Below are 24,735 nucleotides of genomic sequence, written 5' to 3'. Positions count from 1 at the left end.
CCAATCCCATGTGCCTTAATTTTACACGCTAATTTCTTATGCGGGACCTTATCGAAAGCCTTTTGAAAATCCAAATACACCACATCCACTGGTTCTCCCTTATCTATTCTACCAGTTACATCCTCAAAAAATTCCAGTAGATTAGTCAAGCACGATTTACCTTTTGTAAAGCCATGTTGACTTTGTCCGATCCGGTCACTTTTTTCCAAGTGCTCTGCTATTACATCCTTTATAATGGACTCTAGCATTTTCCCCACTACCGATGTCAGGTTTACCGGTCTGTAATTCCCCGTTTTCTCTCTACCACCCTTTTTGAACAGTGGGGTAACATTAGCTACCCGCCAATCCGTGGGTACTGTTCCAGAGTCTATCGAATTTTGGAAGATGACCAGCAATGCATCTACTATTTGTAGGGCCACTTCCTTAAGTATCCTAGGATGTAGATTATCAGGCCCTGGGGATTTATCGGCCCTCAATCCCATCAATTTCCCTAACACCATTTCCCTACAAATACGGATTTCTATCAGTTCCTCCCTTTCATTAGACCCTATGTTCTCCGACATCTTTGGGAGCTTATTTGTGTCCTCCTTTGTGAAGACAGAACCAAAGTATGTATTTATAATTGACTGACTCAATTCCAAAGTTTCACCAGGCTTATCATCTTGCAGCCAATTCGATCCCAAAAAGAACCCGTTTACCTCTAGTTCTAAGGATAGACCCTAGTTTGCCATTAAAGTAGAAGATAATGAAGCATAGCTGCATTTGATTCATATGGTACTTTGATAAAGCTATTCTATCACAATTCTAAAATTTTAACTAAGCAAAGAATTCTGAATCAGGAGCATGAGATCTTCCACTATTTGGGTGGCCTATCTGAATGCACATTTTACGGTTTTTCTTGAAAAAAAAAACACAGCCAGTTCCCTTCCTTCTACAGATTACCTGGTTCAGAGACGAGCAAAACTTGCCCACTGTGGGAATCACAGGTGTGTGAATGTCAATGGAGATAGGGATTTGCACTCAGTTCTCTTTCATTTGGAGGCCAATTCTCCAGGGATGCTGCTTCCAAACTGCCCACAAGAACAAATTCAACAGTAGGCAGAGCTGCCAACATTGGGCAGATTCCAGGTTTGACATTGTCAGTTGTGACTCAGCCCGATATTCGAAGTATCACCTCAGCCCCAAAACAAAATATAAACATGGTTAGAAACAGCAAGTATTGTCACTGTAAGGGCTGCCTGACCCTCCACCTAATTCCTCTTTGGGTGCTTTTTCACTCAGCCTTCTCTTCAGTTTTCTCTTACTTGCCCCTGTGCTGTTGACTAGATTTATCTTTCTTCCCAGTTGTCTTCCTATTTATAAGGATGCACATTATCTTACCACCTGATTCTGTGTTTAAAGTAAATTGTTGCCCAGGGTGGAAGTTTATTTCGGGGGGAAAAAAATGCCACAAGGACAGTGGGTTTTCTTTTGGCTTGGATTTTAAAAGATTTAACATTTCATTTTGAATAGAAAAAGAAACAATCACATAAGCCGTAAGTTAGACAGTTCTGCGCCCGATACTCCAGCGGTGAATTGAAAAGCAAAATATACTGGGAAGCTGATTTAAATATGCCTGAGAGGATGAGGGCAAATCAGAAGTGGCGCAGCCAATGGTCAGTAAAGATCATAAATCATATAGCGCCTTTGTATGATTGACAATACTCAAAACAATCAAGATTAGTGAATTAAGAAAGGAAAATCTGGCCTCGGGCGACTGTCCGTGTGGAGTTTGCACATTCTCCCTGTGTCTGCGTGGGTTTCCTCCGGGTGCTCAGGTTTCCTCCCACAGTCCAAAGATGTGCAGGTTAGGTTGATTTGGCTATGATAAATTGACCCTTAGTGTTAGGGGATTAAATACGTGGGGTTACGGGGATAGGGTGGGATATGTGTCGGTGCAGGCTCGATGGGCCGAAATGGCCTCTATCTGCACTGTAGATTCTGTGATTCTGTGAAAATAACATTCACTTCAATAGCTTTTAATTTTGTTTAGTGGCAGGTGGTGAGGGAACCAACATGAGGGAAAAACCTACTTGACCTCATCCTCACCAATTTACCTGTCACAGATGCATCTGTCCACGACAGTATTGGCAGCAGTGACCACCGCACAGTCCTTGTGGAGACGAAGTACCATCTTCACACTGAGGACACCCTCCATCGTGTTGTAGGACACTACCACTGTACTAAATAGGCTAGATTCACAACAGATCCAGCAGCTCAAAACTGGGCATCCATGACGTGCTGTGGGCATCAGCAGCAGCAGAATTGTATTCCAACACTAGCTGCAATCTCATGGCCCGGCATATCCCTCACTCTTCCATTACTATCAAGGCAGGGGACCAACCCTGGTTCAATGAGGAGTGTAGAAGAGCATGCCAGGAGCAGCACCAGGTGTACCTAAAAATGAAGTGCCAATCTGGGGAAGCTGCAACACAGGGCTACATGCATGCTAAAAAGTGGAAGCAGCATGCTATAGACAGAGCTAAGCAATCCCACAACCAACGGATCAGATCAAAGCTCTGCCGTCCTGCCACATCCAATCGTGAATGGTGGTGGACAATTAAACAACTAATGGGAGGAGGAGGCTCCATGAACATCCACATCCTCAATGATGGCAAAGCCCAGCATGCAGGTGCAAATGACAAGGCTGAATTGTTTGCAACCATCTTCTGCCAGAAGTGCCGAGTTGATTATCCATCTTGGCCACCTCCTGCGGTCCCCACCATCACAGAAGCCAGTCTTCAGCCAATTCGATTCACTCCACGTGATGTCAAGAAACGGCTGAGCGCATTGGATACAGCAAAGGCTATGGGCCCTGACAACATCCCGGCTGTCGTGCTGAAGACTTGTGCTCCAGAACTAGCCGCGCCTCTAGCCAAGCTGTTCCAGTGCAGCTACAACATGGGCATCTATCCGACAATGTGGAAAACTGTCCTGGTATGTCCTGTCCACAAAAAGGACAAATCCAATCTGGCCAATTACTGCCCCATCAGTCTACTCTCAATTATCAGCAAAATGATAGAAGCTGTCGTCGACAGTGCTATGAAGCAGCGTTTACTCACCAATAACCTGCTTACCGAACCTCAGTTTGGTTTCCACCAGGGCCACTTGGCTCCAGGCCTCATTACAGCCTTGGTCCAAACATGGACAAGACAGCTGAATTCCAGAGGTGAGGTGAGAGTGACTGCCCTTGACATCAAGGCTGCATTTGACCGAGTGTGACATCAAGGAGCCCCAGTAAAATGGATGTGTGTATTCGCCACAGAAAGTTCTGATTGGTCCGCTTGGATGACCAGATCTGATTGCTGATTGGTCCCCTGGGAGGACAAGACACACCCAGCAGTTTCTCTGGAATGTGCAGTTAGATCCTCCCTGCCTACGTAATCAGTTACTTTGCAAAGTATAATTCGAGCCATTCTGACTGCCTACTTCAGACAGAACAGAGCTCACTTGGAACAGACAGGGCTCACCCTCGTGGGTTAAGACCTTCACCCACCACCCAAACAAGTTCCTGCCCCCACCGCCCAAGTTCCTGACCTCCCCCCAAGTTTCTGACATTCTCCCCCTGCCGAAGTGCCTGACCTCCCCCCCACACCGAGTTCTTGACCTTCCCCCTGCCCAAGTTCCTGACCTCCCTCCACCGGGTTCCTGACCTTTTCCCCCTGCCCAAATTCCTCTCCTCCTTCCCCCCCCGCCCCCGGGTTCCTGACATTCTCCCAAAGCCCAAGTTCCTCGAGACCCTGCAGCAACTCGCCAAGGCTTCTTCGACAGCACCTCCCAAGCCCGTGACCTCTACCACCTAGAAGGAGAAGAGCAGCAGGCGCATGGGAACACCATAACCTCCAAATTGCACACCATCCTGACTTGGAAATCCTTCATCGTCGCTGGGTCAAAATCCTGGAACTCCCTCCCTAACAGCACACGGACTGCAGCAGTTCAAGAAGACGGCTCATCACCACCTTCTCAAGGGTAATTAGGGATGGGCAATAAATGCCAGCCTTGCCAGTGACATCCACATCCCAGGAACAAATAAAAAAGATGTTCACAGGGCCAACTGTAACGCCTTCATCTCACACTCGCATCAGGTGCTGATTTGTGTATGCAAAGACTCTGTAGCCACAGTAATACAGGACCAAGCTGCTGTCTACCCGATGTCCTTGGTTCAATTTTAATGCACATGGAGACATAGCCCCAGGAAATAAACTCTCCGTAGTTGCTGTTCTACCTGCCGGGGAAGAATGTTTCAAAGAAAATCCGAGTGGCCCTCTAACCCAAAGGGAATTGAATTCTTTGCTTAAGCCTCTATAGAAACGGCCCAAATGTATCCATTTACCAATCAGACCAATCAGTTCCATGGTTATCACTCTTAGTCTCAATGACTGAGGTGTGTGTGCGTCTTTCTTCAGCAGCATGCCTGCAAATGGCTAAAAAACTAGCGCGAATCAAGGAAATTTGCCATCACAGTGGTTTTGATTGTGGGGGGGGGGGGGGGGGTGGGAAAGAGAACTACTATAATTAGCTTTTACCTGTTTCCATGAGGATCTTGGCAGAGAAGTGCAAGTGGCATAAAAAATAGCATTACTCACTTACGCCATACTTTCCAGAAACTTCTGTGCTAGAATAATGGCATACACCGTAAATGCCTCATTACTATGGCACAAATTCTCAGGAAATTCCAGGCCATTGCTTTAGAATGATTTTCCTGTGCATAGACACCCAACTCCACCACCCCCCCACATAAGCTGCTGTAATTCAAAAGGGAAAGTCTTGCTTAACCAACCTCATTGAATTTTTGAAGAGGAAACAGAGAGAGTTGACAATGATAATGCAGTAGATGTAATTTATCTAGATTTTCAAAAGGCCTTTGATAAGGTACCCCATGATAGACTGATAAACAAGGTCAGAGAATGCGGAGTCAGGGGACAAGTAGCAGAATGGATTGCTCGCTGGCTTCAAGACAGAAAGCAGAGAGTAGGGGTAAAAGGTAGCTATTCACAGTGGCAGAAGGTGGGTAGTGGTATTCCACAAGGATCAGTGCTGGAACCACCGCTGTTCACAATTTACATTAACGATTTAGACTTAGGAATCAAAAACACAATTTCTAAATTTGCGGATGACACCAAATTGGGGAGGGTAGTCAATACTGAGGAGGACTGCAGCAAATTACAGGAGGACATTAATAAACTTGCAGAATGGGCATATAATTGGCAAATTAGGTCCAACACAGATAAATGTGAGGTATTACATTTTGGTAGGAAGAATAGGGAGGTCACTTATCACTTGGAGGGTGCGAGTCTAGGTGGGGTAGAGGCACAAAGGGATCTTGGAGTACAATTACACAAATCACAAAGTTGCGACACAGGTTAGAAAAGCCATAAAAAAAAAGCAAACCAAGCACTAGGGTTTATTTCTAGAGGGATAGAATTGAAAAGTAGGGTAGTTATGCTAAACCTGTATCAAACCTTGGTTAGACCACACTTAGGGTACTGCGTACAGTTCTGGTCGCCATATTATAAAAAGGATATAGAGGCACTGGAGAGGGTGCAGAGATGATTTACAAGGATGATACCAGGAATGCGAGGGTATACATATCAGGAAAAGATAATCAGGCTGGGTCTCTTTTCTCTTGAAAAAAGGCTGAAGGGTGACCTAACAGAGGTCTTTAAAATTAAGAAAGGTTTTGATAGAGTGGAGAGAGAGAGAATATTTCCACTTGTGGGGAAGAGCATAACTCGAGGCCATCAATATAAGATAGTTACCAAGAAATCCAAAACGGAATTCAGAAGAAACTTCTTTACCCAAAGAGTGGTGAGAATGTGGAATTCGCTACCACAGGGAGTGGTTGAAGTGAAAAGTATAGATGCATTTAAGGGGAGGCTAGATAAGCATATAAGGGAGAAGGGAATAGAGTGTTATGCTGATAGATTTAGATGAGGAAAGACGGGAGGAGGCTCGAGTAGACCAGAAACGCTGGAATGGACTGGTTGGGCCGAATGGCCTGTTTCTGTGCCGTATATCCTATGTAATTTCCACATGCATGTACAATTTTAAAGCAGGATAGCATATGCTTTTTGTGCAACTCTACATTATGGGAATAAGAATCCTCCATTATAATCAAATCACAATCCTCAGATAGGAATAAGATTGTGATATTGCATAGGAGTTGTTAGATTTGTATTTGCACAAACAGTTTATATACATTGAGCATCAATATTGTGACAGAACGGAATACAGCAGAACCTTTATCTGCCATATTGTGGGGCCCTCCTAGTAGATAATAGACGTTAGTAATGACAATTGAGAGTTCCCAAATTATAGTGCTGATTACAGATGAGGTTTAGATGTGTTGCTTCTCCTCACCCACTTGCTTCAGACTTCTCTAGCAGTGTTCCCCTGTGTTACTCTTCTTCTGCTGGCATGATCACAGTTGGCACTGAAAAAGTTGAACTACTAGCTCAATTTTCTCCCATGCACCCACTTGTGACTTCAGCCATTGGACCTGTGCGTACCCAACGCCAAAAACAGGCACACACATATTCAGAAGTGAGTGCTAAAGGCAATGTGCTTACCTCCAGTGAAGCTGTCAATAGTCTACACTAACATCAGTGTAGCTGGAAAAAACTCAACGCTGCTTTTACCACTTATCTCTGTAGTTGGGAGTGGCATAAAAGGAGCAGTTTTGGCTGTCTCTCTTGGATCGGAGAGAAGTGCAGTGGCTGGAGTTGCAGGTGAGTCCCAGTGAGAGCTCTGAGCCAGCCAATCAATGAATTATTCTGGTGCCAGCTAGCCTTGCCGGCAGGAGCAAGATAAACGTAGCCCTGACCTGAGTACCACTCAGCTCCCCAAATGAGGATAATAGAAGTCAGGATAATTGGGGTTCCGCTGTAAATCCAAATTAATAAACACTAAACAGAAATACCTCATATGGCTTGCTGACTTCTAAACACCTCACCTGGGTGAACCAGATTCTGCATTATGTTTTTCGTATGTAACTCATCAGCAAAGATAAACAGAATATAAACAGGAATCATAATTACTGAATCCTACCTTTGTGGTTGAAAATGCCCTCCATTTCCATACTGCTACGCGAATGTGCAATACATAGAACACTGCTGGGAACCACTCCTTCTGCAGCAGGGGATCGATCAGTTGTTCGCACCAGGCACCAATCTGGCTTATCATGAGGCCTCTCTAAAACCTCCACGGTCTGACCCCGGCGAATGCTCAGCTCATTGCTGTTGGTTGCCGAGAAATCATGGATGACGACTGTTAACTCGCACCCACCGGACAGCTGTGGAGGGGGGGAAAAGAAACACACAAGTGATGCAACATACTGAGCCCGACAAAAATAACATGTGAGACAGAAAAAACTTACAAACTCCAGAAGGATTTGCTACCAAAAAGCTTGATGCAACTTTGTCGTAAAAAAAAATCAGCTACCACTAAATATTTAAACATTACACAGAACAAGTCACACAATTTATTTCAAATACAATCATACAAAAAAGCTTGTGTCAGAAATTTAAACTAAATACTAATTCTTTTACATTTCTACCAGTGGATCTTGTCAGAGTTGGCATCTAGGTTGAAGATGAGACTGGCCTGTCCATGCAGTGGTGTCATTGTGCGGAAGGTGGGTCTGGGTGGAGGGATCTCATGGATCAGTTGGTGATGCCACCCTCTCCTCTCCCTCACTCACGAATACCTCATTTATGCAAGTTCCCCACTTTGCTATCTCTGCAGTATTCCTCACCTGAAGGTGTCAGCATTGGCTCAGTGGTAGTATTCTTGCATCTGAGTGAGAAGGTTATGAATTCAAGTCCCACTCCAGAGACTTGAACGCATATCTAGGCTGACACTTAAGTGTATTACTGAGGGAGTGCTCCACTGTTGGGCGGTGCAACTGAGATGTTAAACTGAGGCCCAGTCTACCCTCTCAGGTGGATACTAAAGATCCCATGACACTATACGAAGAAGAATAGTGGAGTTCTCCTGGACAATTTTTATCTCTCATCCAACATCACTAACACAGATTATCTGGTCATTATCTCATTGCTGGTTGTCAGACCTTGCTGTCCATGTTTCCTACATTACATTAAGGAATTCATGAGAAACTTCTTTATTCAGTGTTGAGAATATGGAACTCACTGCCACATGGAGTGGTTGAGACAATTAGCATAGATTAATTTAAGGGGAAGCTAGATAAGTACATGAGGGAGAGAGGAATAGAAGGTATGTTGAAAGGCTGAGATGAAGTAAGGTTGGGGGAGCCTTGTGTGGAACATAAACACTGACATAGACCTGTTGGGCCGAATTGCCTGTTTCTGTCCTGTAAATTCGATGTAATACAACAGTCACTACACTTAAAAAAAAAAAAAAAAAAGTACTTTGTTGGCTATAAAGCGCTTTGGATATCCTTAGGTCGTGAAAGGTGCTATATAAATAAATATTTGTTCTTTCTTTGCTTGAAGAAATCTTCTCCACTGGTTGTGAAGCCCAATCTTCTTCCTGAATTTATGTAGTTTGGAACTGGCAAGTTACTGCTATTAGGGCCAATGGTGAGCTCCCAATCATGCTCGATTTCCCAGTACTAAAAGTCCCTACCACTCATTAAAAGAGTCTCTCTCCTTCCCACCCGAGAACGCAGGAGGGCAGGAACCCAATGGACTGAGGTGAGTGAGGTGGAGTTACAGGGAAGGGGGTCTGAGACCTGGAGCTTCAAAGTAACAGAGAGCCCATTGTGGGATAATATGGACCCAGTGCTGGTAGCAGATCCACAGCAATCAGGACAGTAGTTTTTGGACTGGAGTCGAACATATAGCGGCCGCTGAGAGAATGGGAGATTTGGCACCAAGGCCTGGAAGGTTGGAGCCCAGAGTCACTGGCCACGGAGCAAAATAACAGCTGATAAATAATCTTGGACACCCAGAGCTCACATTTAACAGTACTAGGGGTCGAGTTCGACTGTGTGATAATGTAAAACGGGTGATAGCAAATGGACAGCCCGTTTTACATCTCTCCCAGCAGACTGCCGATTTGCTATTCCCCATTTTACACTATCGGACAAGTCAAAATCTACTCCATGATGTTTCAATCACAGTACTCAAAACAGATGGACACAATCATTTAGTGCCTATACCTAGACTGCTTTAACTACTCAGGTATTGTCCTTTCGATTAAACTGGACAGCTCCTTTAATTGCTCTTACAAAATGTGGTGGTATGTAAAAGTTTTTTTTGGTTTATCGGTCCAAACAGTGAAAATATTTCATTTGTTACATATGTGACATCCTAATCTCGTGGATCCAACCTACAGATCTCATGCCTCTCTGCTCGTCGATCACTTCTGCTGAAAACTACACTTCCTTGTAGATGAGGCTGACAACAATGTGCGCATGTGTGGGCAGAAGTTTTTCTTTGCAAGTTTTCCATAAATATACCCGTTGCAAATTTTAGGTCTGCCTTATACATCATCTCAAGGACAAAGGTGCTGGACACTCCTGTAAATGGTCCAAGCATCTTTCAGTCATGTTCCCACACAGCCCAGTATCTAATTGTAGAATAGCAAAACCCAGGGGTGTAACAGTAAGATCCCTTGTGATCTGAACTGGATATTGTGTCTTTAACGCACGCCGTTCTCCAATTTTTCTGTGTGCGACTAAAACAATTAGTGAGAGAAAGCCAATTACAAATTAATTTCTGCTTTATTTTATAGATGGCAAGTGAATGTACAGAGAAATTGATGTGATCAAATTTCATCTTGATTCAACTAACTACAGAAATCGCAAGAACAAGAAAACTAATAAAAATACACCACACTATCCCTAATTGTGGAATAACAACAGAAAATGCTGCAAAAACTCAGCAGGCCAGGCAACATCTGTGGAGAGAAATTAGAGCTGATGTTTCGGGTCGAAACCCTTTTTCAAAACTCTTTTGAAAAAGGGTTTCGACCCGAAACGTCAGCTCTAATTTCTCTCCACGGATGTTGCCTGGCCTGCTGAGTTTTCCAGCATTTTCTGTTGTTATTTCGGATTTCCAACATCTGCAGTATTTTACTATCATCCCTAATTGTGGGCTTGCTTTATTTTTCCTGGTCACCCTTCCGATTCTGATCAGTTCTGGGCTTCAGATGAATGCGCTTCCCCTCGCTAGGTCAGGCTTCCTCCCCAGTCCTAGCTGGGTAACTCTTATTATGCGTCCCTTTGTCCTCAACTGCCTTCCCAGTCAGTGAGAGAGCTATTCCTCTGACTCCTTCACCAAGCAAAAATTCACCAGTAGACCTGCCAATAAAGATGACTACACCTTCTGCTAATCTCAATCCCAAATCCTTTCCATAAAAATTTTTTTTTTTTTTTTTTTTTAAACTGTGGAGTTTGCACATTCTCCCCGTGTTTGCGTGGGTTTCCTCCGGGTGCTCCGGTTTCCTCCCACAGTCCAAAGATGTGCGGGTTAGGTTGATTGGCTACGATAAATTGACCCTTAGTGTTAGGGGGATTAAATATGTGGGGTGACGGGGATAGAGTGGGATATGTGTTGGTGTAGGGGTTACGGGGATCGGGTGGGATAAATGTCGGTGCAGGCTCGATGGGCTGAAATGGCCTCTATCTGCACTGTGGGGTTTCTGTGATTCTGTGATAAATGACTTCACCATGAGCTGTATTAAGGGTGGAGCTCAGAAAGTATGGTGACAGATGTTTACATATGTACTCGGAACCACAATGCCTTTGGAGTCATGTATTTCAAATCAGATGAAGTAACATATGGAGTTTTAAACATAGGCATGTTTGTGATGTTTAATCTGACCATGGTGGTGGTTACTATTTGAAGCACGGGTTTAGGGGACTAAAAGCTAACCTTTCATCTAAGCATTTCTAATAAAATAAAATGAATTCCTAATGTCTCACATAATAAGACTTCACGTAGTTATCAAATAGATTTTTTTGATTCCATTAGTTAAGGTGACCTCACCTGTCGAAGTGGTTAAGATGATGATTTTTATCCCCCCCCAATATTTCAGTTCTACATCTGCCTAAGACAGACTTCTATATATTGGTACAGGAGGTGGGTTCACTTGGTGTTACCTACACCAAGCTCTAATTAATCATTCTGCCAATTTTCTGCAATCCAATTGGTCTTTACAAGATACAGATCATTCAGACCGCATCTTAGGTTATAATGAGAAGGACTCAATCCTTTAATACTTAGAAAGATACAAACAGCAAGCAATTAGGAAGGCAAATGGCATGTTGGCCTTTATTGCAAAGAGGTTGGAGTACAAGACTAAGGAAGTTTTGGTACAGTTGTACAAGGCTTTGGTAAGACCACACCTGGAAAATTGTGCACAGTTTGGTCTCCTTAACTGAGAAAGGACATACATGCCTTAGAGGCGGTGCAACAAAGGTTCACTAGATTGATTCCTGGGATGAGGGGATTGCCCTATGAGCAGAGATTGAGCCTATAGAGTTTAGAAGAATGAGAGGTGGTCTCATTGAAACATATAAGATTCTGAGGGGGATTGACAGGGTAGATGCTGAGAGGTTGTTTCCCCTGGCTGGGGGCATAGTCTCAGGATAAGGGGTCAGACGGAGATGAGGAGGAATTTCTTCACTCAGAGGGTTGTGAATCTTTGGAATTCTCTACCCCAAAGGGCTGTGGATGTTGAATCATTGAGTATATTCAACGCTGAGATAGATTTTTGGACTCTAGGGGAATCAAGGGATATGGAGATCAGGCTGGAAAGTGAAGTTGAGGTCGAAGATCAGCCATGATCTTACTGAATGGCGGAGCAGTGTCGAGGGGCCGCATGGCCTACTCCCACTCCTGCTGCTAATTCTTATGTTCTTAAATGCTTCGGCACGGATTATATCTCCATGAAACCTTTACAAGAAGCAAGGATTACAGTGTATCTAAACCAAAATAAATTAAATAGTAAAGGAAAAAAGCATCCTCAATGGAATAAGCCTTTATTTGCATATTTGTAACAAGACTGAAGAGCAGTGACAGTCTGATTTCTAAGACATTTCAATAAACATAGTCAGGGTCACATATGCATTATGAATCATAAAAAACAAGCAGAAAAAATATTTCTGACCCTCCTGCCTAGTAGAAGTGGTTGTGAGGAGCAGCAATTTCATCAATATTAACTTAATACTGCAAATGAGATACAGTATGTAGAAGCCAATTTAAAAAAAAATCAGTGATATTCTAAAACCCACTGTTGATACAGCAGCAATGACGAACAGGGCATGAGAGCAGATGAGCCGTGATGAACAAAAAACATCCATGTTGTAGTATTAAAGGTTTATTGCCCGAGAATTATACTTTTAATTTGTTGATTATTTTTAACTATCATTTCAAAAATCAAAAATTGAAACATTGGTATTGGAATGGTGGGGAAGGGAAGAGAAAGAGTACAAGTTGCACATATTTTTTATCACAAAGTCAGCAGAAGAGTATTTTCTTGCATGTAGCGACGGATCTTATATGCTGTTAGCACAAATCAGAATGTTGTAGTCCCACTGCGTGAAATGCTTTGAAATATTTACCCCCAGTTACACACTAAGCTCACATTTCCTGCTCTCAGATCAGCTGCAGAAATGGTGTGAAAGATTTTGCCGTAATTGCCTAAAATGTATAAGCACATTATCATATAATGTCAAAATTAATGAGCATTTATAAATGCATGAATTAATCAAGAACAGACAGCAAGGATTTGTTAAAGGCAAGTTGTGTTTGACAAATTTATGAGTTTTTGGAGGAAAGGACCGATTGGATAGATGAGGGAATGCAATAGATGTAGTGTACGTGGATTTTCAAAAGGTGTTCGATAAAATGTCTGACAGGTGGTTTCTTATTTAAAATTCAGGCGCATGGTATAAGAGGAATTGTAGCAGCATGGATAGAAAATTGGTTTGCAGAAAGAAAACAAAGGGTTAGGGTTAATTGATGTTACTCCTGTTGGAGAAAGGGTGTAAGTGGTGTATCCCAGGGGTCAACAACATTAACAACTTGCCTTTAATGTAGGAACACATCCCAAGGTGCTTCACAGGAGCGTAATCAGACAAAAATTGACACTGAGCCAAAGAAGTAAATATTGGAATGGGTGATTAAAAGCTTGGTTAAATAAACAACAACAATTTGTATTTATATAGCGCCTTTAACGTAGTAAAACGTACCAAGGGGCTTCACAGGAGTGTTATAAGACAAAAAATTTGACACTGAGCCACACGAAGAGAAATTAGGGCAGATGACCAAAAGCTTGGTCAAAGAGATAGGTTTTAAGGAGCATCTTAAAGGAGGAAAGAGAGGTAGAGAGGCGGAGAGGTTTAGGCAAGGAATTCCAGAACTTAGGGCCTAGGCAACAGAAAGCACGGCCACCAATGGTTGAGCGATTATAATCAGGGATGCTCAACAGGGCAGAATTAGAGGAGCACAGATATCTCGGGGGGTTGTGGGACTGACGGAGATAGTGAGGGGCAAGGCCATGAAGGGATTTGAATACAAGAATGAGAATTTTGAAATCAAGGTGTTGCTTAACCGGGAGCCAATGTAGGTCAGTGAGCACAGGGGTGATGGGTGAACGGGACTTGGTGCGAGTTAGGACACAGGCAGCCGAGTTTTGGATGACCTCAAGTTTACGTAGGGTAGAATGTGGGAGGCCAGCCAGGAGTGCGTTGGAATAGTCAAGTCTAGAGGTGATAAAGGCATGGATGAGGGTTTCAGCAGCAGATAAGTTGAGGTAAGGGTGGAGATAGGCGATATTACGAAGGTGAAAATGGGCGGTCTTAGTTATGCCCCGGATATGTAGTTGGAAGCTCAATTCGTGATCAAATATGACACCAAGGTTGTGAACAGACTTGGTCAGCCTTCAACAGTTGCCGGGGAGAGAAATCGAATCAGTGGAAAGGGAATGGAGTTTGTGGCAAGAACTGAAGACAATGGCTTTGATCTTCCAGATATTTAATTGCAGGAAATTTTTACTCATCCAGTGCTGGAGGTCGGACAAGCAGTCTGATAGTATAGAGACGGTGGCGGGTTCAAGAGAGGTGGAGGAGAGGTAGAGCTGGGTATCATCAGCATACATATAAATGGTGAATGGGACCTGGTGATTGGTGAGTGGGACTTGGTGCGGGGTAAGATATGTACAGCAGAGTTTTGGATGAGTTTAAGTTTATGCATTGGAATAGTTGAGCCTGGAGTTGATAAAGCCATGGATGAGGGTTTCAGCAGCAGACAAGCTGAGGCAAAGGTGGAGACAGGCAATGTTACGGAGGTGGAAGTAGGCGGCCTTTGTGATGGAGAGTATATGGGGTCGAAAGCTCAGCTCAGAGTCAAATTTTCACATTACATTACAACATTGATTACACTTCAAAACTACTTAATTGGCTGTGAAGAGCTTTGGAACGTCCTGAGGTTGTGAAAGGCGCTAAATAAATGCAAGTCCTTCTTTCAAATGGCAAGTGTGCAACAGTCTGGTTCACCCTGAGGCAGTGGCCAAGGAGAGAGGTGGAGTCTGAGAGGGGGGGGGGGGGGGGGGGGGGGGATGAGAGCGGTGGTTGGCAAAGAGCAAGGTGTAATGGAAACATAGAAGATAGGAGCAGGAGTAGGCCATTCGGCCCCTCGAGCCTGCTCCGCCATTCAATGAGATCATGGCTGATCATCCAAATTCAGTACCCTGTCCCTGCTTTCTCCCCATATCCCTTGATCCCCTTAGCCTTAAGAAATATATCGAACTCCTTCTTGAATATATTTAATGAATTGGCTTCAACTGTCTTCTGTGGTAGAGAATTCCACAGGTTCACTACTCCCTGGGTGAAGAAATTCCTCCTCATCTCAGTCCTAAATGGCTTACCCCCGGTTCTGGACTCCCCCGCCATCGGGAATATCCTTCCTGCATCTAGTCAGTCTAGTCCTGTTAGAATTTTATAAGTTTCAATGGGATCCCCTCTCATTCTTCTAAACTCTAGCGAATATAAGCCTAATCGACCCAATCTCTCTTTATACGTCATTCCTGCCATCCCAGGTATAGTCTGGTGAATCTTCGCTGCACTCCCTCCATGGCAAGAACATCCTTTCCTCAGATAAGGCGACCAAAACTGCACACAATACTCAAGATGTGGTCTCACCAAGGCCCTGTACAACTGCAGCAAGACATCCTTGCTCCTGTACTCGACTTCAACAGGACATAAACAGATCAGCAGAATAGGCAGACAGAATTTAATGTAGATGTGAGGTGAAACTTCTAAGGCTATATAATAAGATAGATTTTGGGTTGTATAAGGAATTGGTTGCATTATTTTAGACACGATTGTTATCAATGGCAGTGAACTCCCACTGGGATTGGTGACAGAGCCATTTCTCTTCCTCATCTTTGTCAGTGATCCAGTTGAAGGTATTAGGGGAACTGTTTGCAAGGTCACTCGTGATCTGTGCAGGTGTTATGATCTTGGATGAGAAAAATGGATTACAAGCAGGTCTAGATGCAATAGGGAAATGGTCCTGCATCTGGCAGATATCATTTAAATCTTGTTTCATGCACATGGGTAGAGACAAGCACATGTACGCCATGCAGAGTTGCAAGCTTAAGACTGTTGAGCATGTTATTGGACATGAATCTGTAAAGGTTCATGACCAGTGCTGTGAGGATATTGCAAAAGCAAACAGTGCTAGGATGTATTGCTAGGGTGATTAAATACAAGAAAAAAAAAATACTACACTATCTTTGTATAAGGACAAAAAGTACTATACTGTCCTCATATAAGACCTTGGTTAGGCCTCATTTAGAATACTGGGGGTAACTTTGAACTTTGGTGAGGTATAAAACTGGTGATATCAGATCTGCTGATTGTTATCCACCCTGCTGTATTTCCATTTCCATTGACTTCAATGTATGGGAAGTATAACGGGTGGCCAATGTAAAACTGCCAGTTTTGCACCCCAGCCGAAGTTGAAAGTTAGCGCCCCCCCCCCACAACTGTATCCAGTTTTTGCCTCCTCACATGGTATAGAGGTCCTGGAAAATCTTCAGAAGTGGGCCAGTGGATTGATACCCAGTTTAAAGACCCTTAGTTACCACGATACGATGAGACCTGAATCTAGCTAGTATTGGTAACCCCGTCTTGAAAACACATGGGTTGCTATGGTAATTGATTGTTGAACCAATTAACATTAAACTATAGTTTAATGACTTCTCAATTTTTTTCAAACATATATAACCCCAAAATATCTCTAGTCCCAGCTGTCTTCTACCCATTGAAGAGACTGATTGATTCGTTCATACTAAAAGCCTATCATGTTGATTAATTCTATGAAACTTATCCAAAATGCAGTCCAAATACAATGAATGTAAAGAAATGGAAACAAGCAAATATTTTAAATAGAAAATCACTTATTGATGAATTATAAACTTTACCACACATTTTTAATGTTCCTGATTGTGTGATGGAGTAAAAGACAATCCGCTAAAGCTTTATTTAATTGTGAATAACTTATATGGACTTTGTAGAAATTGGATGAAAAGAGAGTATTCCATGGGCGAGATTATTTATAATTCAGAAAAACCATATGATTATGTAATGCCAGGAAACATTTTAAGGCACAGAGGGTGTGAAATTGGTCTATTCGAATGGAAAAGAAAATCGGACACAGTGTAAAATGGGCTGCCGATTTGCTATGAGCCCTTTTCGCACTACTGATATAGACCAATTTCGCCCGCAGAGTATCTCATTTTCCACTACTAGTGGGCTCCTCGCTGGCACGTGGAGGATAACAAAAATAGGAAACAAGCAAAACATTCAATACTAATGAATTTAGATCGCCTGTGGTATTTCTGGCGGGACTTGAAGTATGGTTTCTGACATTTATCAAGATTCCATCACAGCATAAAAGTAACAGTGCGTAACCTGTTACTGTAATACAGCAAATTTGATGAAGCAGTACATCACATGACGGACAAGTTAATATATGACATCTTAAAAGATACAGGGCCTCAGATATATTTACAATACAATTTTATTTACCTACAACTTTACAAAACTCATTTAAGATGTAAGTAACTTTGTTCTTCTCTGCTCAAAACCTCTTACTCAGCTATTTTTCATGATATATATTATTTGCCCTACCACCCATGGTAGATTTGTAGTATTTCCTTAAGGTACTTATTTGTTTTAATCTCCTCCATCCCCAGAAAGATATTTCTTCTCATTCATATGTCTCGGGTGGATTTGCAGATTTTGCTAAAGCAGTTGTCAGTGTGGTGCGGCACCAAGGTGGTTTTCCCAAAGTCAAGTCTCCAATGATCAGCAATTTGAACAAGTGGTCATTTGCTGTGGTCCAGGCCTAACTGAGTGACTGATTGCAGTCACAACATCCAAGTTCAGCATTAAAGCCTTTCTGACCCCAGAGCAAACATCAGTCAACCTATCCCAAAGGAAGTCATTTATCTCAAACTTTTTTTTAAACTGTCTTAAATTGAATAAAATGCTTAAAGAACTGATGTTTTATTCCCCCTTCCCCTCATGGTTGTTTTTTGTGAATCTCCTGCATGGCTGATTTGAGATTGTTGTTCTGAAAACTGGGTGGTTTTACAGGAAAGGTGTGAAAACTTCAATTATGGAGTTCCCTCTCCCGTTCACATGCACACATTTGTCAGCAGAAGGTAGAATTCTCTGGGACCGAGTTCCATTTGAAGAATTCAAGGTCTGGGGACAGAATGGAACGCAAACCCCTATCTCCATAAAGAGAGCAGGCCTCAGGTTCTTGAATCTATTTTTAATTTGTTATGGGGATATTGACTGCCCATCTCTAGTTGTCCTAAGATAGCAGTGAGCTGTCTTTTTGAACCTCTGCAGTCCTTGTGGTGATGATGCTCCCACAATGATGTTAGGTAGAGATTCCAGGATTGTGACCCAGTGGCAACGAGGAAACGGCGATATGCCTAAGACTGGATGGTGTGCGACTTGGAGGGGAACGTGGAGATGATGGTGTTCACACAACATTGCTGCTCTTCTTCCTCTTAGTGGTAGTGGTCATAGAAGAGGGAGGTGCTGTTGAAGTAACCTTAGTATCAGCAGTGCATCCTGTCGATCGTACATATTGCAGCCACAGTAAGCTGGTGGTGGATGGGAGAATATTGAGTCCAGTGCCAGGGCGCCAATCAAGTGAACTGCTGTGTCCTGGATGGTGTCGACCTTCTCGAGTGTTGCTGTGGCTGCACCTATCCAGGCGAGTGGTGAGTATTCCATCACAGCCTTGAGCCTTGTTGATGGTGGAAAGGCATTGAGGGAGGTGAGCCACTCGTTGCAGAGTACCCAGTTATGTAATAATATCATAGCATAGAAATTTAATTTCTAAAAAGGTAATAACAACTTGCATTTATATAGCAACTTCAATGTATGAAAATGTTGCAAAGTGCTTACGAGGGTATAATCCAAAAGACTAGCACTGAGCTAAAGGAGCAGATACCAGAAGGGATAACCAAAAGCTTGGTTGAAAAGGTGAGTTTTAAGGAGGAGAAGTAGGTAAGAGGTTGAAGTAGTGAGGGAATTCCATAGTATGGGGTTTAGGCAACTGAAGGTACAGCCACGAATGATGGGGGGAGGGATGCACAAAAGGCCAGAGTCGGAGGAGCAGTGCTCTAGGGGCAAGGGGGTTTTAAGGCACGAGGAGGTAACAAGATAGGGAGGGGCAAGGCTAAGAAGGGATTTAAACACGAGAATGAGAATTTGGGGGAATGGAAGCCAATGTAGGCCAACAAGGACAGCGATAATGGGTGAGTGGGGCTTGATGAGGAATAAAATACAGGCAGCAGAATTTTGGATGAGCTGTAGTAGATGAACAAGGAGAGCCTGGCCAGGTGAACATTAGAATTGTCAAGTCTGGAGAGGTAGGCAGGCTTCGTGACAAACAGGATATGGGGTCAGAAACTCAGTTTAGGGTTGAATTGAACACCATGTTGTTAACAGAGTGGCCTAACCTAATACAGTGGCAGTGGAGGGGTTTGGAATAGCTGAGGAGAGGGAATCAGTTGCAACATCAGCTAGCATGGGGGCTAGCAAGGTTTGAATGATCAACAATTTCATTTTAATGGGTCAAGGGAGCAGGTGGGTGACATGGGCAAGATGAGCTTAGAGAGGACAAGGGGGAGAAAAACTAGAGAAAGATGGGGTTCAGGGCTAGGGCAGGAGGGTGGTGCCTTGGAGCGGGAGGTGGGGGTTTGGCTTGGTTGGTGATGGGATGAGTAAGAAGCAGCAGAGGCAGTTGAATGGATTGTCTCTATCTTAGTGATAAAAAAAAGTCAGTGAACTCCTTGTACTTGTTGGAGGCAAGGACTGAGGAAGCGGGGAGATGGGTTTAAGGAGAAGGTGGTAGCATAGAAAATAAGCCAGGGGTTATCGTTGGTCTCCAGGATGTTCCTGAAGTAGTGGTCAGTTTTGGCAGAGGAGAGTGAGGCCAGATAGGGCTTGATTTGGTCCAGCCAGATCTGGGATGGATGGCAAACCAATTGTGTGCCAGATACAGTCAAATCTGTGCACCTTAGACTTGAGGTAGAAAACATGGGGACCATGCTGGGGACAAGGGCAATAAAAGATGAAAGTGAGGGAATGGTTGAGCAATTTGATGGTTACAAGAGCATTAATGGCTATATAGTTGGGATTTTGAAAGTGCAATTGTAAGTGACTTGGGAAGAGGTAATTGTGGGTTGTGTAGGGATACAACATGGCCATTTAAAGGACAAAGAAAATGATTGGTTGATTTTCTGGTAGCTGCTTATTTTTGATTACTAGCTTTTTCACAACTGCATTCATAGCTTTTGAGTGAATGCAAATGTTTGTAAAGTGACATTGTAAAAAAAAAGTGTTTTGTGATTGGTACATAGTCAGTCAATAGGGCACTTGAGCTAATCAGCACGGTTTGTCTACAGATTATGATTTATCATTTTCTTGATCATTGGGGCGTTAGAAATAACCAGAACTTTCTGCCTTTCAGAGGCTTTTAAGGTGAGACCTTACAGACAGATTTTTCCATGCCTTATACATTTGCTGTTAGATGCAAACTCAATTCTGCTGCTGCAGAAAGCAACGTTTGATATAAAAAGACTTCCTGTGCTCCCAGTAACCATTAAGATCAAACGTGTACTTGCACAGCTGTCTAGCTGCACACTGATATGCGAGACACCAGAAAAATCTATAGATCTTTAGGTTTATGTAATAATATCAAGAAAGGAAAAGTTCTTCACCGTATGTTGCCAGTTCACTTAGTAAGTAGTAATGTGCAGAACATTTCTGAAGTGCGCTGAAGACATCTAGTGGCAGCTGAAAAGTGTTGCATCCAATATTTCTGTGTCAGATCACTCGATAAATATGACCCAAATGGCTACACAAAGTCTTCAGTATCTTTGACAAGCATTAGAAAATTAATAGATAATTTGTTTTTGATGTCAATATTAAAGACTTGATGAAAGTTATTTGGCAAAACATCCAAACAGGTTGAGACAATTGTCACTGCATCACTTGGCCTCCTTCTGTGTTTTACTATTCTAGGATTCTGTTTTGAATACCTAATTGTGTATACACTTGACACTATACATGTGCTGAGCAAGAATTTGTTTAATAATACATCTTGCAGACTAACTAAAACAAAACTTTGATCCTGCAATCACAAATCAGGAGTCACCTTAAACAGCCAGAGCTCTGCCTGGCTAGAAGATTCAATTAAATGCACACTGCATTCCTAAAACAGTATGCATAAAAAGTGATTCCTCTTTTATATCAATCAGATAATTAAAGGACCAGCACAATTCTCAGGTGCTGCATTGCATGCATCTAACAAACTGCTGGTGATGCTTAAGCAAGAAATATGCAGTCAAAATAGATTATGAATATTGCTTTAAAGATGTAATAGAAAAGTAATCTTTGAAGCTACGTGACTAATAAATTGAAGCTTCATTGTGTTTTATTAACAAACAACTATATTACAAGAAAATGTGACCACAAATGTGCCAGGTCATCACCATATTGTCTGAGTGGAATGCTGAGCCAGGGGCTGAACATTGTTTCTAGTTGACATGTTAATGAGCTCCAGGAGAACCTACACAATGATTACTAAAGTGGACTCAATAAGATTGATAAATTAATCTGACCAATTTGTTTGAGGCTAGTTATTTTCTATTTCCAGCGAAAACATGCACTCAGAAGGATAGAATGAGAAAGGTACAAAGATCGGGGTGGGATGGAGGACTCATACAGTGCAATGCCACAGGAATCTATTAGTGTCATCAATTATTAATTGTTCACTAAATACTTATCTAGGATTTTACTTGTAGTTTGGTACAGTGCATTGCTCTGATTAATTGTTAAATATGATAGGTATAGGGTTTGGAAAAACAGACATATAGTTATGCTTAGCTATTAGTGCTGCAATTCTCAATAATTCGATAATATATTTAAATTATGAAATTTAATATTTGGTGGAAATCACTGACAAAATTAGAACAATTGCATCAAAATGGTGACAGTGTCTTTTTGAAATGAAAGCAGCCATAATTCCTGATGCATTTTTTTTTTTTTAAATGACAAGCCACTAAATGCCAGTGTAACTGCTTGTGTTTTGTATTTGAATATTTGATTGGCTAACATAAGGATAGGCTGACCTGACCTTGAATATTAATAAGACTTTTCTTCCGACTTTGTGTGAATAAACATTAAGATGAATAATGATGAGAACAGGCAAATTATTCTTCCATGAATTGTAATTCAATGTAATTTATGACCAACTACAACTCAGCATGGCTCCATAGTAGCATGAGATGATGTTTTTTAAACCTCCCACTTAATAAACAGAATTTTTATACTATAGCTCTTTGCCATTTGTGAAATGAATCAATAAATGAAGAAATCTTGCATATTTTGTAAAGGACATTCAACACTTGAGTAGCTAATTTAAGCTTCAGTAAATGGCAAAAAATCTAAAAAGATTGCAAAAGCTTCGACAATTATGTAAAAAGGAAGAGAACAGCGAAAGTAAACGTGGGTCCCTTAGAGGCTAAGACAGAAAAAATTATAATGGGGAATAAGGAAATGGGAGGGACGTTAAACCAATACTTTGGGGTCAATTTTCTGGCTGCCGTCGGGCGGCTTTTCATGCGGCCGGGGGCCGAAAATCAGCGAAAAAGCGGGTTGGGACCGCCCCCCCCCCCCACCCAATTCCCCGCCCCGTCCGACTTTCGGACCGCCGTTTCTCCGCAACCTGCTTCAGTCCCAGCCGCCACTGGCAGGACTGGTCGTCGGAGCACTAATAAGCAATTATCAGCTTGCTGAGGTAGTTTTTCCAGGGCCGTTGCAACTTTGGGGCTTTCCCCACATCAAACCCGCCTGCGGGGAACCCCGCTGCGGAGACCTGGCGTGAAGCTTGCCGGCTTGCTTGCTGTCAGCTGCAGGTCAATCGGAGAAGCTGCGATTTAAAGGGACAGCACTTGTATGTTGAAGGACCTTGTTGTTGCAGGTTTGGGGCTGCTTCTTCAAGGCTTAGGCACAGCTGTGGAAGGTTGGAGCCTCACACACTTCTCCAATGCGATCTCCTGGGAAGCGCCTCTCGCCACCCTCACTTAGCGCTTCCTCAGCGGAGGCAGCTACGAAAAGCATGGGACACCTTTTTTCTCTTCCCTTCTTGCTGTTAGAGGATCTCCAGCAGCAGAGGCGGCAGCAGCAGTACCAGGAACAGCAGGATCAGCAACAGGAGCACCAGGCTGCTGCTCACTTACCTGAGGCTGCACAGGCCAGAAGGGGCCAGCGCTTGGAAGTGGCTTGAGGGGGCCATGGGGACCCGTTTCTGCACTGGCAGTCCTACTCAGAAGGACTTCCATGAAGATCTGGTTTCTCTGTTCAACAGATGGCCAACGCTCCTCAAGAGATGTCATTCTCTTATGAGCACTCACCATGTTTTCCGTACCCTGGCGAGTTATCTCCTCCATGGTGATGCGTTCATGCGCCAATGACTCCACAAAGGCTCTGCTCATGGTTGCTATGGACTCCTCCATTCGCTCCACACTCGCAGCGACCCTGGAGACAAAAGCTGCCAGAGACTCCTGCATCTGTGCATGGAGATCCATCACCTCTTCTCTTGCGGATGGACCCAGAGGCAGAGGGTTGACATGCAGCGCAGCTGAGCTGAGCTGGCAGAGTCCTGCGCCCTCCGACGAGGACTCTCCACTGCTGTCCCTGTCTCCAGAATCTGCTGAGGCTCACTTGTGAGCTGTGAAACACCAGGTGACAACACTACTCTATGTCCCGAAGGTCCCCCCGAGGTGTGAGTGTCTGCGCTGGTGCTGGGTGCGCTTACTTCTGCTGACGCTGCACCCTCAGAGGTTGGAGCTTCCTCTGAGGAGTCTGGCTGCACAGCCTCTTCCTCCTCCACAGTGAGGACGGGGGCTCTGGATGGTACTGTGGGGGAGTAAAGGAAGGAGTTAGAGATGTAATGCCAAGGTTCTTCTGATGACTCCCAGCGAGTTGGCATCTGCTGACACCTGCATCCATGCAGCATTGGTCTCAGTGGGAGGCCTCTTCCTCCCTGACCTAGGGAAGAGGACCTCCCTGTGGGCCCTAACCCCATACAATAATGCCTGCAGTGAAGCCTCGTCGAATTTGAAGGCAGCTCCCGCGGGGTCTGGCACTGGCCACAGCTGCGGCAGGCTCCTCTGCCATCCTGTATGGTTCGCTTGGAAGCCATCTCTCGATGCAGTGCGCTTGCTATGGACCTTGAAAGCACCACGAATGATGACATCATACTGTGGGGATTTCTGACTGGAATTGGACAATTAGCAAGGCTTCCCACATGCTGGGAATTAATTGGCCACTTGAGGGAAAATTGCGTGGAGCTGGCTGACACGTTATGTGTGTCAGAAACCCCACATTCGGGGAAACCTGACCAGTTCCCACACAAGCCGAAAATCGGGGCCTTTGTATCTGTCGTCACAGTAGAAGACACAAAAAACATAGTGGGGAACCGAGGGTCTAATGAGAGTGAAGCAGTTAATGTAATTAATATTAGTAAAGAAAAAATACTGGAGAAATTAATGGCACTAAAAGCTGACAAATCCCCTGGACCTGATGGCCTACATCCGAGGGTTCTAAAAGAAGTGGCCGCAGAGATAGTGGATGCATTGATTGTAATCTTCCAAAATTGTAATCTTCCAAAATTCCCAAGATTCTGGAATGGTCCCAGTAGTTTGGAAGGTAGCAAATGTAACACCACTATTCAAGAAAGGAAGGAGAGAAAACAGGGAACTACAGGCCAGTTAGTCTGACATCAGTCGTCGGGAAAATGCTGGAGTCCATTATTAAGGAAGTGGTAACAGGGCACTTAGAAAATCATAAGTTTAGGCAGAGTCAACATGGTTTATAAAAGGGAAATTGTGTTTGATAAATTATTAGCGTTTTTTGAGGATGTAACTAGCAGGGTAGATAAAGGGGAACCAGTGGATGTAGTCTATTTGGATTTTCAAAAGGCATTCAACAGGGCTCTGGTGAGACCACACCTGGAGTACTGTGCACAGTTTTGGTCTCCATACCCAAGGAGGGATGTACTTATCTTAGATGGGGCACAACGAAGGTTCTCTAGATTGATTCCTGGAATGGGAGGGTTGTCCTATGAGGAGAGATTGAGTAGATTGGGCCTACACTCTCTGGAGTTTAGAAGA

The 24,735-nt window shown here is 43.4% G+C and overlaps 1 protein-coding gene across 5 annotated transcripts in view; it reads right to left on the bottom strand.

Annotated features, from left to right (window-relative positions):
• Positions 1-24,735, bottom strand: part of LOC147117613 (triple functional domain protein) — an 862,300-nt gene that overhangs the window by 252,705 nt on the left and 584,860 nt on the right. For all 5 annotated transcript variants that reach the window (XM_085988742.1, XM_085988743.1, XM_085988739.1 and 2 more), the window contains one exon: positions 7,087-7,330. In XM_085988742.1, the coding sequence (XP_085844868.1) occupies positions 7,087-7,330 (244 nt within the window). The remainder of the gene's footprint in view (positions 1-7,086; positions 7,331-24,735) is intronic.

The sequence above is a fragment of the Somniosus microcephalus genome, chromosome 5, assembly GCF_052327205.1.
Source record: "Somniosus microcephalus isolate GS21.2 chromosome 5, FLI_Smic_1.0, whole genome shotgun sequence".
NCBI classification, from domain to species: domain Eukaryota; kingdom Metazoa; phylum Chordata; class Chondrichthyes; order Squaliformes; family Somniosidae; genus Somniosus; species Somniosus microcephalus.
Note: the sequence above shows the minus strand (reverse complement) of the source record. Positions and strands in the feature narration are given on the sequence as shown.